Source organism: Poecilia formosa, unplaced genomic scaffold (assembly GCF_000485575.1).
Source record: "Poecilia formosa unplaced genomic scaffold, Poecilia_formosa-5.1.2 Scaffold116, whole genome shotgun sequence".
In the NCBI taxonomy this organism is placed as follows: domain Eukaryota; kingdom Metazoa; phylum Chordata; class Actinopteri; order Cyprinodontiformes; family Poeciliidae; genus Poecilia; species Poecilia formosa.
In genome coordinates, this window is record NW_006800055.1 from 1,493,963 (window position 1) to 1,510,838 (window position 16,876).

The following is a 16,876-nucleotide window of genomic DNA, read 5'->3' on the forward strand; positions in this document are numbered from 1 at the left end:
AAAAAAAAAAAAAAAAAAAAAAATGGGCACCTCTTACCGCATTCTAGGACAGAATATTAAAGCCACACAACTTTCAGAGTTTAATAAACAATGATAAATTACAAAATTGTGAAATATACAATCAAAGCTGAGGTAAATCTCTATACAGAGCATACAACTATGCATATGCAAGATATTTTATTAATTTCTTTCTGCAGGTCTATTTTGTTATAGGAAAGTATTGCAATATTCAAACCCGCAATTTAGCAATATATGTAAATCAGAGCTGGTGGTTTAGCTCTGATTTACATATTTTGTCTTTACAGAATTACACTATTAAAAATATAAACAAGGGCACAAAGCAACCTTTGGTGTACTGTAATCTATATAAAAAAGAGCTGCCTGTTTGCCTGGAAGTGGAGATGAAGATGGTCCATTCAGGAAAGCAGAGCTGCATCAAACTTTAAGGTGGAACTGCAGAAAAAAAGAAAAAAACAAAAATTGAATTGTTAATGCATGTCACTATGGGAAAAGCCTACTGAGTTTTGCTTAAAACATTTTTAAACATTTAAATCACACATTTGTCTCCTGAAGTGAATTTTTTTTGCGAAACAAACTTATCTGTGCATGTCAGAAATCTTTTCTTGATATTCTAAGTTTTTGTTTGACTCAAAGTTTTGCTTGTGATTCTCACATGACGTCATGGGCAAGACCCAAAATCACAACAAAAGATTTCTGATGTGTGCAAATAAAAGTTTATGTTTGGCAAATAACTTTTTAAGTTCACAAGACAAAAATTAGTTATTTAATTTAAAAAAAGTTTTTTAAACAAAAGAATTTGTTTTTAAAAAAGAAATCATTACAATTCCAAAAGTTTTTAATACAATTTTATTTTACTTAACTGAGGTTAGTTTATTTTTTCCCATTGAATAATTGGGGGAAAAAATTTAACTACATACTCTGCAAACCAGACCCTAAACTTAAAGTCTGGGTTGAGTTTTTTCTACATTTTATCTATCATGGTAATTCAGGGTGAGTTATTTTTACCTGAGTGAAGTTGGCCCCCCCACCTTCTTCAAATCAGACAAAATTGGTGTCAAACGTTTGTGCTACGTTTGAAATCCAACTTTCTTTACATCTTTAAAATGATAGCGGCACAAACGAAAATTTTTGCAGCACAAATCAGCACAAACATAGCACTAATGTTTGACACCGATTTTGTTTGATTTCATAAAAGTGGGAGGGCTGGTTGACCTTTTGACCTTTACACTTTCATTAATATCTTCAAAGCCAAAGCAGCACAAACAAAAATTTTTGCTGCACAAATCAACACAAACATAGTCGAGTTGATTGACACCCATTTTGTCTGATTTGAAAAAGGTGGGGGGTTGGTTGACCTTGGATGACCTCTGGAAACATTTCTTTATATCTTTAAAATGATAGCGGCACAAACGAAAATGTTTGCTGCACAAACCAGCACAAACGTTTGACACCAATTTTGTCTGATTTGAAGAAGGTGGGGGGGCCAACTTCACTCAGGTGTTATTTTTAATTCTAAATGAATATCCTTGTTGGACTTTTATTTAAGTGCTATTCTCTTTCAAGACACATTTACTTAACGCCAGAATAAATGCAATGTACATTATGAAGCAAAGGAAATTAGAAGATCGGACATATATCCATTATGGAGATGACAAGTTTTGGACGGGCGATCTGCCTCATACACGGGGAAGAAGCTTTTTGTTATCTAGCTTTGCTAGCAAAGTCGTAGCTAGCAGCTAGCTAATAGCACAACAACAGCAGCCTAATGTCTGTATGATAAAAATACTGAATCGATAGATAAGAACAGTTCTTCCTCACCTGGCTGTCTCCTCCCGTTCAGAGGTTCTTCAGAGAAAAGCGGACGCAGAGGCCTGTCAGTGTCTGTTGTATTTCATTACCTCTCTGTTTAAACCGCTACTCCGTGCTGAAGCAGAAACGATACTACAACGTTTTCCGTCATCTGACAAGTAGCAAGTCTACTCCACTTTCTAAACGTTTTTTATATACACTGCTCAAAAAAATAAAGGGAACACTCAAATAACACATCCTAGATCTGAATGAATGAAATATTCTCATTGAATACTTTGTTCTGTACAAAGTTGAATGTGCTGACAACAAAATCACACAAAAATCATCAATGGAAATCAAATTTATTAACCAATGGAGGCCTGGATTTATATATATATATATATGGTTCTCTTCTGGTCTTCCTCATGCACATCTCTGCTAAATTTTAATAAATGCTCAATGACAGGAGAAGATGAATTACCAGAATCAGTCCTACGAGCCACCTCAGCAGTGATAGAGTAATAAATTCGCACCACGTTATGCAGGTAATCAATTCCCTGCTTTTCTTACTGATTGAATATGAAAGAAGTTTAACTGCTGCGTTGAACTAAATGAAGCAAGGTTTGTGTTTTTGAGGATGCATGAGCATATTTGAGTTTGTGTGCTTTGTAAATTCACTGGAAAGCATCTCCATGGCTTGGAATACAAACACAATGCGGGCCTTCCGCCTGAGCCACCTGTTCACAGCAACTGTTGCCAAGGGAAAGCTGCCACGTTCACCAGGGTGAAGGTAGGAGGGATGACATAGGTTTGGCCCTTTTCTAAGCATATTGTATTAGGATAATCTCTTTGATTACTTCATTGGGATATAATATGATTACATATAATGTTTCAGACTCGAATAAACTGTAGTTTTCAAGCCTAAAAACAGAATAAAACAACAAAAAAAAAAAAACAACACTGATATTAACTGTTGTTATGTGCTGCTTAAATGCAAACCCACCATTCTAAAAAGATTTAATAAACACTTGAGCCTTAACCATGTTTTAAACACATTTCCACCAAATAGCATCAACCCTCCTCTCTACTACGTATCTGCTACTAAAGCCTCTTTTACACTGCAGTGCCAGGCCCGGCCTGGCTTCCAACCCATTTCCGCCAATATTTCTTGCTGTATCTGTTGGAACTAAATCTCCAGTGAGGGGGGTCACTGCCTCGAGTGCTCCAATGACCACAGCTACTGCTGTTACCTTCACCTGCCTTTCTCTCTCTTGCTCTTCCCTGAGCCAATGATATTTGTTGACTTTCTTGTATTCCATTTCCCTGCTGTTTCCATTGTTTAGGACGGGCAGTTCAATCACTATATCTATCCTCAGCTGTTTAACAGTGTTAAGAATGCTATGTTCCACTCCTGTGGAAGGTGATCTCTCCTTTGACCTCAAGGTCTCCAGTTCTTCTAAAACTTTTATGCATACACTTTATCTTTTCTAAAAACAAACATACAAACAAACAAACAAAAAAAAACAGTCATACAGCCTTTTCTTTTGGATGCAAGTTCACACAAACTGGACAGAATTAGTGCTTTCGTCTTATTCTTTATTACACTTTACTTTTTGAGAAAAGTGGAGGCTCTCTTTTCCTAAAAATAAATTCTAAGAACTCTTCAGTGAGATAGTACTTTGAGAATTAAACTTGTGAAACTGATGTGCCACTGCAAACAGGAGCAATAAAATTGATAATAATAATGACTTAGGTGGTTGTAGGAGGGATTGCAGACCCTAAAATCAACTCTGTGGTGAAACCCATTTCATTTCATCCTCTTCCTGCAGGATGAACCATTTGGCCTATCGGGGTTTTAAGATAAGACAGGGCTAGCTTATCACAGTCAGCGATAACGGAAGAAACGAACGACGGCAGGGATTTGCGAATACGCTTTCTGTACCTGTATCACCCCCAACTACCCTCTCCGCCTCCCTATGTATTCCTCTTTTTTTTTCTTGCACAGAACATGCTGCGCCTTTAAACTTCTGCTTCCATGCTGCAAAGCGGAACTCAGGAGACACCATGTCCCATTTGAAGAGGTCATTTATTTGTATAGCATGAAATGAGGTGGAGATTTATAGCTACACTAGATATGTCTGAGCAAGAAATTAGTCAGTGGCTTTGTCTGAATACTACAGTGTCAGCAAAAAGGTCAACGAGCACCACTTCTCCATTTAACATCATTATGTTTACTTCCCACACTGCTTATAGCTCCCATTTAACAATGCGTGCAACCGTCTCCGACTTTCTTAATATGTAATAATAAATTAAAACTAAATGCGAAGCAAATCTGTGCTACCTGCTCTTTAGGTTTTCTGTGCTGTAGTTTGAATTCCCAGTGATTTACACATTGTATCATTTAAACATCTGTGTGTTCGAGCTTTCCTCATTACTCCTGGTTTAATGTGATATATACCCTTTCAAAAGGCCACACTCCTTCCATCCATCATCTGCAGCCAAGGTTGCCCAACCCTTTCTGATTACAGCAGTCAAGCTTTTACGGTGACAAGAGAGAAGTGCAACATTTGACTGATTGGACAATGCAGTTCATATAAATTTACTAAAGGTTTATTTCCGGCCGCACAGCGAAGTATGACCAAAAACAATCAATCACTCAAGACAGCATTTGATTTTCAGGAGGCATCCAGATGTAGCCCTTCAAAAATGAATTTCTTTAATAAATAAGAATGTTGTCTAATATGACTAATGGTTCTCAAAGAAACATTTTCCCTTTCATCTCATATTCACCTGATTATCTGGAATGTAGCTGCTTATTGCCAGGCTGACAGGAAGACCTAATACTACACTTTACATCTATAAGATACATTTCTCAGCCTTTTTAACTACCCTGGAGATTTCCATCTGTGACTTCTTTCCCGGAATTCAAAACTTTTTATTTTGCATTTGTGAAAAGAGAAAACTAATATCCAGAGTAGGACCTCAAACTGTTGCTCTTCTATGGCTAAAGCTTTAAGTTTGAAAGCATACATTCTAAACAGCTGCAATTAAAGTTGGCGAACTAAAGTTTGCTAGTTTAGTTGTAAAATACTTGCATTTCATCCTCAATTCTGATCCCACATCACATGCATGCTGTTTTACATAAAATGTAAGTGAACTTCGGTTTTAAAGTTGGATTTGTTTTTATAGTTATTTTCTTATCTTGGTTATTTGAAGTTCTTGCTTTGTTTCCCGTCATTCTGCTGTCCACACTAAATACAACAATTAACTTAGAAATATGAAAGAAAAATAACATTTTAGGATTTGCTGTACTATTAATTATGCAAAAAACATTTAACTGAAATTAAAAAATGATGAAAGAAACATTTCAATAGTATTACTGGAGTGACAAGCTGACGTGGCATATAATCTGTGTAAGCTGTAAATCTGTAGAAACAGACAAGAGAGACAGACTCAGAGCTGCATGTTTCAATGAACTTTTAAAATAAGCTGCTGAATTGTTCCCCCATGCAAAGTGCTTGAAGTAAATATGAACCATCATGGATACACATTTATGGCAGAAATGTCTCTGACCTTGACTGATGTTGTGCTAAAATTGATATTACTGAAGCTAAAGTTAAATGGAAAACGGACAAATGCCCCCTGTCATATTCAACTGAGCCGTTTCCCAGGCAACAGCTGTAAATGAAAAGGACTTTGCAAACAATACCCGGACCACTTCTAAGATTGTAGCTCACATTTTCCTTGGAGACTAAGTTTGCTCATCTGTCATGGAAAAACAGAGCTACATCATTTTTTATGATGGTTCCAAATATGAAAAATAATGGTTGTGTTTTTCCATGAAAACATAAAAATGTGCATAATTTATGTGGTAGATTTATAATTCTACTTAAAGGCTAGTATTTTTATGAGTGCATGTACAGTAATAATTTTATTTTTTAACATTAGAAAGATGATTTAAAAATATAGTAAAAATCATGGCCAAAGCAGTTGAACATGTTAGAAATTCTGCAACAGTTTGTGTTTGAAAGATTATTTTTATTAGAACAACTTTGACTTTTCTTATCCAGTTTCACGTTAAATTGAGCTGTATTCAGAGGAAAGTTTCCCCTATACTTGGAGCATGTAGGACAGATTTCATTGGTTTCAGGTGAAAACTCTTTTTGGAAGCAGTTAAACAACCTAATACCGAGGCCCAGAGGCAGCTCATGTATAAATGGCGCCCTGGGCTTACCCATCTTTCTGTGCCTGATTCTTTCTCTTTTTTTTTTTTTTTTCTTATCTTCTTAAATTGAATTAAGTTTTCAAAAACATCTAAACTGGGTTCTAGCGAACCAATAACCAGTTCAAAAATATTTAATCTAGGTTTGACTAATCCGAATATTTAGTATTCATTGCTGTCCCAATCTAAAGTTGTCTTGGAAGAATTAAAGCTTTATGAAAATAAAACAATGTTTGAAAGAATCTTAAGTTCTGTGCAGAATAATGTGGTTATTTGGTTGACTATAATACAAACCACTAAGATTCTTGTTGCCCATTGCCATTATCAATTCAAATAAATAATTGAACAAACTTGGAATATTTTGTTTTACTACATACGAGGATTTTCGGTTGTTTGAGTTTGTTGTGGGTTTTGTCATTTGTGCTCCTTACTTATTTCTATTAGTTCCGGCTCGTTTCTATTTTTACTTCAGTTCCTACTTAGTGATTCTAGTTATGTTTATTTATTGTGTCTAGTTTAGTGAGATAAATTTACTAGTCTTTGGTGTGCTCTCACAAACCCCCTGTGTCACTTCCTCTCTCTCTCTCTCTCCTCAGCCTGATTTCTGCTCTCGCCACACCTGCAACCCATTAGCTCATCAGCCTGAGTCTTTTGTTCATCATTTAACCTCCCAGTACTTAAGCAACTCATTCTCAGTCACACTTTGCTGGTTCCTCTTGTTTAATCCTGAGAATTCCTGTTACTTGACAGGACTTCATGGTTATGTTATTTTTCTTTTGCTCTGGCTCCTTGTGTTCTCTGTGGCTTTTTGTTGTAAGTTTTTTCTTTTTTCATTCTTTATCAAATCTTTGAAATCAACTCAAAATCTCAGCCTGTTGCATTTGAGTCCAACACAACACACATTATGACACTTCAACTTTAGTTTTGGTTGTGGCGTTTTGAACTGATATTAATAGGATTTATGCTTGGTCAGTCTAACTGTTTATTTTTGAGAGAATATGCAAGTTAGGCCTAACTATATTAACCCATTTTATCATACAATGCTAAACAAATGGGTATAAACTTGCTATTGATGGAAAAATGTTAAATTTGCGATACAAAAGTTGAACTCACTCTTTGTAGTTCATCAGTTGTTTTGATTTTAATAAGATTTGTATTTGAGCTTAGAGAGAATGTAAAGAGCATGGGAGTCACTCTGAAATAATGTCATATTTCTATATATAATGTTGTTTGTCTTAACTGAGGGATAAACAAATTAGGCAACTAAAATATATTTTTTGAGTAATTAATTGAACAGATTAAATAGTTTATCTAAAAATTGTCCATGCTAAGTTATGTTTCCATAAATAATCTCAGGTTTAATTACATTTTAAGATCAGTTTGTTTACATCTTGTTTTCTTAACTTCCTGTTTTTGGTCAGTCATTTTATATGTTACTTTTAACTCTAAATCAATAGGCTCATAACCAAAATAAACAACCTTGTGTAGAAAAACAGCTTGTGGGTTCTAGAAGTCTGGACTCCCTGGAGAGTATTAAAAAGTCATCACTATGCTTTTGATTTTTTAGCAGTTTATATAAAAATGCATTTGATTTCAGCAACTCGCATGTAAATCTTTGGATTTTTTATTTTTGTTTTACTTTGTTTTTTGTTCTTGTGTGACTATTCTTAACAGGGAGTTTGGGCGATGGAAGGTGAACAACCTTGCAGTGGAGAGAAGAGATTTCCTGGAGTCACAGTTACCCTTAACACCAGAGTTCATCAGAAACATTCGACTTCTGGGCCGCAGACCTACAACCCAAATGATCACTGACAATCTGATCAAAAAGTATGGGACTCACTTCTTATTAACAGCAACACTTGGAGGTAAAAGAAACTATTACTGCTTTTCTCTGAATGACGATTTTTGTGTTTAACAGCAAGAATGAATTACACAGGAATGCAGTTGTAATATTTTTGTTGAACGCTGCAATGATGTCAGCTGTGGTATGTCCACATGTTCATACGTTTTCTTTTTCTTTTTTTTTTCTGTTTGACATTAAGACACTTCCAACACTTACCTGAGTTAGTCAGCCTCTGATCTTTTCAACAGCGTCTGGTGTGGGAATCTATTGCAGTAAGTCTGCTTCCAACATACTGCATTTTTAATGGAATGCAAAGTGTGAACGCTTAATAAATAATAGCTAACACATTTAATATTCTGAAAAGTCCCCTGCTATGTTAACAGTGCATACTAAGATACTGTAAAGACAAAGCAATATTGTGCAGTCATATATACTGCATGGATTCACCAGTTGAATTGAACTTTATTCGTTTTAAATTAAAAAGGAATAAATGAACAACATTCACTTCAAAAGTGCTTTTGTACAGAGACGTTTTGAAGTCAGTTGTGCAACGTTTTTCTTGAAGAACCCCACAGAAGTGTGCTTTTTTATAGCAAGGCACTGAACCTTATGAGGTTCCTGGTGTGAGACAAGACCATTATAGATGATAACAGCTCTACAGCCATTATTGTGTGATTTATGAATGCGAATATGAGTAGGTCAGAAAGAGATTTGATAAACTGTCACAAAAAGGGAAGCTATTTAAATACCTTCTTCTTTGGTATTTATCTTTTTTTTATATATCTATGTTTCACTGAACATCCAACAGTAATGCAAAGTGAAATGACAACAGGTGTTGTAATGTATGATATATATGCACATCAGGTGCAGCTACAGAGTTAATCAGGATTTTTGTTTTTCTTGTTTTATGCCATTGGCTTTAGACAAAGTAATAAAGCCACAATAATGCACCTTCTTTTCTTTTCTTTTCTTTTAATTATTATTTTAATTTTTCACAGAACAAGCATTTAGCTTATAAAATATGGTATGGCCCAGGGGGAAATGTTACTGAATGAATTATTTTCCTCAATGATGATCTTGGCTTCACTAAGCTGTGCAACTTGAGATAATAAAATCTTCCAGGTGTTCTCCATGGACAGCAGATGGTGATTCACATTACTGGAGTTTACTTAGAGTAACCAAAGAAACATCACAAAATAATTTAATATATCGGTTTAGGTTGCCAGGTTGAACCCCGGTACTCCTGTACCCCCCATCTATCTCAATCGTGTTTTTCGGCAAGACATCTTCCTTCCTTGCCTGCTGGTGGTGGTCAGAGGGAATGACTGACTGTAGCTTGTAATTTTCTGTCGTCCTCTTGTGATAAAGCACTATACAAATGTAGACCATTTCCTATTTATTCGTAAATACTTGTGCAGTGTCATGGTCATCCAAAGTTCGTTTTTTTTTTTTTTTTTGCCTTCACAGACTGTTGAATGGTCATGCACTAATTGGCTAAAAGAGAAAAGGAATAAAAGGAAAACTTTGCAAGATGCCAGAGAGGTCGAGGCTTCTCTCAAAGAGATTTGCTTTTACAAAGCAACACTTGTCAATTACTTCGGCCCTAACTCCAAGCTTTGAAAAGGTTGCTGTTGTGAGTGGCTGTACATAATGCAACCATCTCAGGCATCCTGAGCTGATGTTGCCCCACACTCTGGCTCTCAGCCAGTGTGTTAGTGTCGTAGACAGAGGAGAATGAGGAGTTTGCTTTGGATCTTTGCCCGAGAACCGTCTCTGCGGTTCCGTATGGATTGCCTCTGTGTTCAGAAACATATGGACTTAATGAAATTAATAAATAGATTGTGATATTAGGAGTGTGCCCTTCAGCAGTTGAGTAAGAAAGGCAGTTGGCAGAAAAATGACTCAGAAGCATTAACACTGCATTATAATGAGAAAGATGATGTGCAGTGTCTGAGGAACTCTTAAAGCATAGACCGTCTGCTGCACCCCAGCCCTTAAACCTATGAAGAGGCGATTGCTATGATCAGTGGCTTTAGATGCTGGGTGGCACGGCCTATTCTAGCTATGATCAAGAATCCTTATTCTTTAGAGGTGCTTATGAAGGCTGTGCTGGTGTTTTGTGAAGCTTATAATTATCTGCATTTTTGAGTGGCTCTCCTGAAGGAAAACAAATTGCGTTTTAAGGTTAAGCCACTGTTAAGCTACAGATTAATTTCTGAAAATTACCCATGAATGTTTTTTTGGTGCAAATGTTTCTTGTTTGAAAATTTGTTAGATGACATAGAGTGTAAATCTCGGGAACCAAAGTATAAATCATGCTTACTTCAGATAAGAGAATAGGACTGAAGAACCTTATCAAAGAAATTCCACATATATAGATTACAAAAACAACCATTTTTTTTTGTTGTTGTCATCTTGGTAATGTGACCATCAATCATGGTTTCTCTCTAATGCTTGTAAAATAATATTTGTTGACAAAGCACCTATTATACATATAATTAAATAAAACTGTGAAAAAACTAAAACAATTGTAACATGGACACAATGGGTATGTGGCCTAAACTACCAGTTTTCAAGAAGTGTGCAGGGAAATAGACAGATTTACAGTTTCACAGCTTTCTGGAGGTGTAGCTGATGAAAGGATCTCCAGTAGAATTCAGTTTTCCAGCAAATATACCTGTATTTATATAACATAATGATGATATTCTCAATATTCTGGATGAAACCATCTGTTGTTAGCAAACACTTCTAATCCACCTCATGTACTCTTTAAGACCGTATGGCTGGAAAGCCAGACTAAAAGAGGCTGGTGTTGGGAATATGATCAATGGAAAAGTTGGTTTGAACTTCCTCCTTTTCTCTCTCTGGTTCTGCTCTTTATCTGTGAAGCCTCCTCTTCAATTCCTCTGGGATTTGGGGTCGTTGTTCAGGTATTAGTTGAGCTTTTGAAACGCTAATCAGCTGCTCCCAGTTGTAATCTAAAGCACTTGTTGCAGTGGTTATGAATCTTAACAATAGCCCTGAAAGTAAAAAAACAAAAGGGGGCAAAAATCCTTCCAGCTGCACAATATCCAAGACCAAAGGGAGTAATTGTCTGAAAAGGAATCCCTAATCCAAAGAATTATGAACAAAAGTCTGGAAAATGAACAAATCAGAACAAACATAATGGAGCTACTCCAACATGCTGCCACCATGAAAAGTGGAATTCTACAAATATTGGCAATAGTCTTTCAGTCAGAAGTCACTTGACAAGCATGTACATAATAACACTGGAGTTTTCTGGGAGTATTCATATTACGTCTGGTGCCAGAAATAGACAGTGTGTAGCTACACTCCTATTCAAACAGTTGGAAAGCGTGACACTTTGTCACATTTAGATAAACACTTCATTTTAATGTGTTCTGGGTGTTAAAGCCAGAGAAAAGGTCTGACATTTTTAAACATGCCACTGCAGAATATTCTCTAGAAAGCTCAGAGAAAGGTTATTCTTGCAAGGCTTTAATGCACCTCTGATTCACCTTTAAAAAAAACAATGAGAGAAATTCTGTTCCTTTTCCATGCAGGGGAAGAAGCCCTTACAATATTTGTGGACAAAAGGAAGCTGAGTAAGAAAGCAGAGGTGAGCGATTTCTCTGGTAACTCCTCTACTGTGACTCTGGAAGCTCTGCACCAGCTCGCCGCTTCTTACTTCATTGACAGGGAGAGCACTCTGCGCAAACTGCACCACATCCAGATTGCCTCCACTGCCATAAAGGTAATGACTTTTTTTATTAAGATTATTTTAAGATATTATTTACCACAGTAAATGCACATACTATCACACTTTCCATCCACACTGAGTCTGATATAAAACAATGACACATTAAAGAGAAACAGCTTCACTGATAGATTGACAAAAGTCTGCAAACGTAGCTAGCGGCTTGTCTAAATTCTCAATCTCACATCTGGCAATTTTCCCTCCTAACCTATGTTCACATTTATAAATTACATTTATTAATTTTTACTGTCTTGGAACATTTTAGCATTCTCTTAAACTAAAATTTCATTTTTATCATGGACAAGTGTGTTAGACTATTTTGAGTCATATTATTTCATATTGTATAATGCAAAAAGTACAGAAGAAAAAACTAAGCTCTAGAAATTTACAGTAAAATGTTGAGTTAAATTAAAAAAAACAAAACAAAAAAAAAAAAACAGCTTTTTATCTCAAACCTGTGCGTGGTCCTGAGGCGATTATCCCATTTCCTGTCTGACTAATGTCAATAAAGGGCACTGGTACCATATAAAAGAAAAAAAGACAGAAAACCAGCTGTTGGCTATGAGAACCATCAACATGTATTAGCTTATCTATACAAACATCATGAGGAATAAATCTAACATTTTGATGCCAAATCCTTCCAGGGACCAATAATTTCACCAAGCTTTTGGGAAAGCACAGATACTGCAGCCACAATTTCTGCCGAGCTAACCTCTTCAACTCTGACAGTCAGATCACCAGCATGTTGTAACTGTGGTTGTCAGACAAAAGGTTTGCATGTGTTAGAAAATGTTTGTCATAATCTAAAACAAAGCTGTGTAGATTTATTAATAATCGGTTTTATTTTCTCTCACTTACTTTTAGCTGTCAAACATAGCACAATTGTACATAGAAATATGGATTCAAATGTACACAGATAAAATGTGTCCATATCTTTTATACGTGTATTACTTTTTTAAATTGGGTTAATTTCAAACTGTTTAAACAATCGGCTGTCAAGCTCACACATTTGAATTTCAGATTCAAATTTGCCATCTGAAAGATGGCTAGTTGTGCACAGTTGTCATAGTTAATGTCCTTAGTAAAACGCCATTACAGCATCAATGAGAGCTGAAAAGAGAAATACTCTTTTTATTCGTCTGCTTGTGATGAAATATGATCATCAGCTGCTTTGAACACATTGAGTCTGCAGGAAGCACCATGATGAGCACATATGGTGAGGGGAAGATAAATGAGTCCTGTGAAACACGGCTGGGGACAAGTCACCAGCTCCAGTTGTCACCTTCAGGTAGCGTGGGGTTAATAGGGTGACAGAGGGAAGGGCGTCCCTCTTCTCTGCCATTTTCTGTTCTCCGGGCGCAGCAGGAGCTGGCTGCGGTAGCTCCTTTTCCAACAGAATATGAGTCAGATTCATGTCAAAGCTCGGTGGCTGTTGCAATAATTTGTTCAGAGAACGATGAGTTTTTGCAGTCAAAGTGGGCACAGCAGAGGAGTTGCGGCAAATGCTTTTGTCTGTTTTATTTCTGGGAATCAATGATTCCTTTTGTAGTTACAGAGGGACAGAGAGTATGTGAGGTTGTGCTTTAATAGTCCAAAGGCAGTCATCTGGTGTGACTGACAGGTGGAAAGTGGAAAAAGCACAGATTCACCTGTATAATCAGTGGAAAGTGAGTCAAAGGGGTGACAGATTCTTCCACACTTGTGCATCCTTTCCTAAAGGCGTTGACCCACAAGATAGCAGAACAGATTGGAGCTCTCTGCATAAATCTAAAATCTAGCAAGCTGAGGAATGAATGAAAGAACACCGATGAGGCATTGCCTGCATTCTTCAGCCATGAAAATTGCAAATTGAAGCTCATTTTTGAGGAGTATAAATGCATCACGATGCCTTTGAAATGTGGAATTTCTTCAGGACGTGTTGGTACAGGGTGAAGTTTTCTGATTGGATCTGCTTGTTTGTACAAAGAGTAATGACTTCAGAGATATCCAAGAGCAAAGGGATGCATTTTTGTTGCACCTTGCAATTTTTGTGAACCGAATCAATTAGATTCCTCTGCCTTACTCAAATGTTGTTTGCCAGTCAGTCTACACAAAGTGATAAACAAGGCTTCAGTCTTGACCAAGAGAACAGCAGGGACCTTTAATTTTATCCTGCCGTCCGATGGATTGCCTCTGGATTTATTGCACTCTTGCAATGACAAACACATTTCTGTGTACCCAGTCTCACACTATTGATTGTTGTCTGTTCAATGACCAAGTACATTGGCTGTAGTGGGAAAATACCAAAGTATGTTGATAAAGAACTTCATTTATTGTGAGTTGACTGTGACTTCACATTTCTGCTGTCAGTAATACTATTCGCATATTCAAAAAGCAGTGTCTTTTTTAGCAAAATCTGAAATGTGCAGTTTGGTGCCTAGACAGTACATCTATGCAGCACACACTAACAAATTTGAAATTTGTAGGAAGACCAAATCATGTAAAAAAAAAAATAATAAAAAATACCTAAAATTATAAACCAAAACTATAAGTCTGCTTTATTCTTGTGGGATGAGAAAACTTAGACAGATTTAATGATTTATTTTTTATTCAGCTGTGTTATTCTGTTACCACATGAAAATCTACTTATGCCTTAATTTCTGTGCATACGATTAATTCGTCAGTATCACTAGAGATCACATTTATTTAACATTGAAACACGTTGGGTCAAATGGATTAAGGTAGAAAACAAAACAAACAAAATAAAAAACAACTACAAGCTTTTTAGCCATGTATACTGAATGCATGAATGTGGACAGACCATACACATATCCTTTATAGGTTGATGGGCTAATATATTGTTTCAGGTTTAACATCAAAAATGTAAAAACAAACTCAAACAGTTTCAGTCACACTTATCAAGCTTGCATAACTGCTATCACACTATTTTATAGTTTTATTAAAAAATTAATTTCCAAATTAGGTAACATCCTACACCTTTACTAAGCTACCAATAAGTTGGCACGTGAATAAACTTATGATGTACAAACATACTTAAATAATATTAATAATATGTCAGTATTCAACACTGTGGATAACAGTTGAACATGTTGATGGCTTCTGCTGTCATTTTTGAAACCTCCTGATTTTTTATATGCTTTCTAAAACATCAGGAAAAAAAAAGTTGTTTTTTTTCTCTATTTTTGTATTGAAGTACCCTAATAAAACCCATTATCTTTATCTAATAAAGAAACTTGTATTCTTTTTTTTAATAAAAATCATGAAAATAAATGGCATATTTCTGCCTCAGTGTACACAGAGCATCAGTTCCCACATCATGAGAGACACTGCTAAACGCAGAGGAGAACAGTCTACCACAGTATTCCTCCATCCACATTACTTCCACATTTTATCATATGCCTACATACAGGTGGCTAATAATGTCCTATTAAGCTTTTTGTAATATACCAGAATGTATCAGCAGTGAAAGGCAGCTGCTAAGCAAAGCGGAAATTGAATGTTCTGCTCATCATTCAATGTTTTTCCATATGGCATATCATATGGCTTATCAAATAATTCCTTTTAAGGATTAAATATGCATGTGATTTAGCATCTAGCATTGTGTCTCATTTCCTCGCATTCGTATAACCCCACATAATTCAGGAAAGTTTTAATAAAGTGATATAAATGTATTTTAAGACATTCAGTAAAGCAATGCCCCTTTCCTTCTGTTTTGAATAAAGGATGTTTATTCGTTGTATTTGTCTTTTTGTTCCTATGTTTTATGCTGTTTCATAAAAAAGGTAGAATACTGAGTTTGTACTTGCAACAGCAGTTTTTTATTGAACCGTTTATGATGATCTTGCTGATCAACTTACCCCAATTGTCTCGCCTCATTCGTCTATCACTGTACAACAACTGTCTCCTGCCAAGCCTGAGTTGGACAGATTGCTAAGCAAAATACAAAGTCAAAAAAAACACAAAGAGAGAAAAACGAGATCTACTTGTATGCACGTCACTGTCACCGTAAGAGAATGGGAAAAGGTAAAATAGACTCTTGCAGATGAAGTGAAGAAAGGGGCTTTGTGGCAAGAGTCATTTGGAATGTCCTTAATTAGGGGCTTAGACAAAAAATAAATAAAGAGTATGGAACCATTCTTGCCTTAAAATGAGAACAGCAAAGTGCTCCTTCAGCTATTCAGCAGAAAGGAGCTTACTTATTTTACATTCAAATGTACAATTGATTATGTTAAAATGGCTTTATTTTAAGAGAACAGCAATACCAATTTACATTACCCATTTACATTACCCTAGAAACATTTTTCTTTTCTCATCAAGTATGCACTTTGCTAAAATGAATAAAGTGGAGTAGTTATAAATTACATTTTGTTGTTGTTGTTGCCCAGGTGACAGAGACGCGAACAGGCCCTCTCGGGTGTAGTAACTATGACAACCTTGACTCCGTCAGTTCTGTCCTTGTTCAGAGTCCTGAAAATAAAGTCCAGCTGCAAGGTTTGTAAAATTTTTACCCGTTTTTTTTTTTTCTCTCTCTTTTTTTTGTGTGTTTCCAAATATATCTGTTTGGCATACAGATATGTATAGATTTATAGATTTTATTAAGTAAGTTATCAACTCAGCCAGCACTTTATGGCCCCCACACTTTCACTGTCACTCCCTTCGTGCACATCTTCATGGCGGTACTAAAACCAACTTGATTTTACAGGCTTGCAAGTGATCCTACCAGACTACCTGAGAGAAAGTTTTGTGCAGGCTGCTCTCAGCTACATAGCCTGCAATGGAGAGGGTGAGTTTGTCTGCAAGGACAATGATTGCTGGTGCAACTGTGATCCCAAGTTTCCAGAGTGCAACTGCCCCTACATGGACATCCAAGCCATGGAGGAGAGCCTGGAGAGAATAACAGAGACCTGGGGGTTGCTTTATAAAGAATTTGAAGAATCAGGTGAGAAAGTCCTCATAAAAAATAAGGAATTATTGCTTCCCCTCAACTTGTTTGCCTCATCATACTTGGAGAAAATACGACTTTTGCATATAAATCATTTATATGAGAGAGGGTGGGCATGAATTCAGGTATTTTATCCGCACCATTAAACCTGATTGAGAATCCTATTCATATATCTCTCCATACTCTGATTTAGGGTTGAACAATAATAGCTGAGTAAGAGTATTGAATACTGGCATGCTATCTGCATATAGAAAATTAAAAACATGACATGAATAGCATAGAATAAGGTAAAAAAATGTAAAA

The 16,876-nt window shown here is 36.1% G+C and overlaps 1 protein-coding gene across 1 annotated transcript in view; it reads left to right on the top strand.

Annotated features, from left to right (window-relative positions):
• LOC103143871 (BMP/retinoic acid-inducible neural-specific protein 3-like) overlaps window positions 1–16,876 on the top strand; it is a 57,629-nt gene that overhangs the window by 28,320 nt on the left and 12,433 nt on the right. Inside the window, exons 3-6 of the mRNA XM_007560578.2 lie at window positions 7,706–7,896; window positions 11,438–11,628; window positions 16,017–16,122; window positions 16,334–16,570. Coding sequence (XP_007560640.1) covers window positions 7,706–7,896; window positions 11,438–11,628; window positions 16,017–16,122; window positions 16,334–16,570 — 725 coding nt within the window. The remainder of the gene's footprint in view (window positions 1–7,705; window positions 7,897–11,437; window positions 11,629–16,016; window positions 16,123–16,333; window positions 16,571–16,876) is intronic.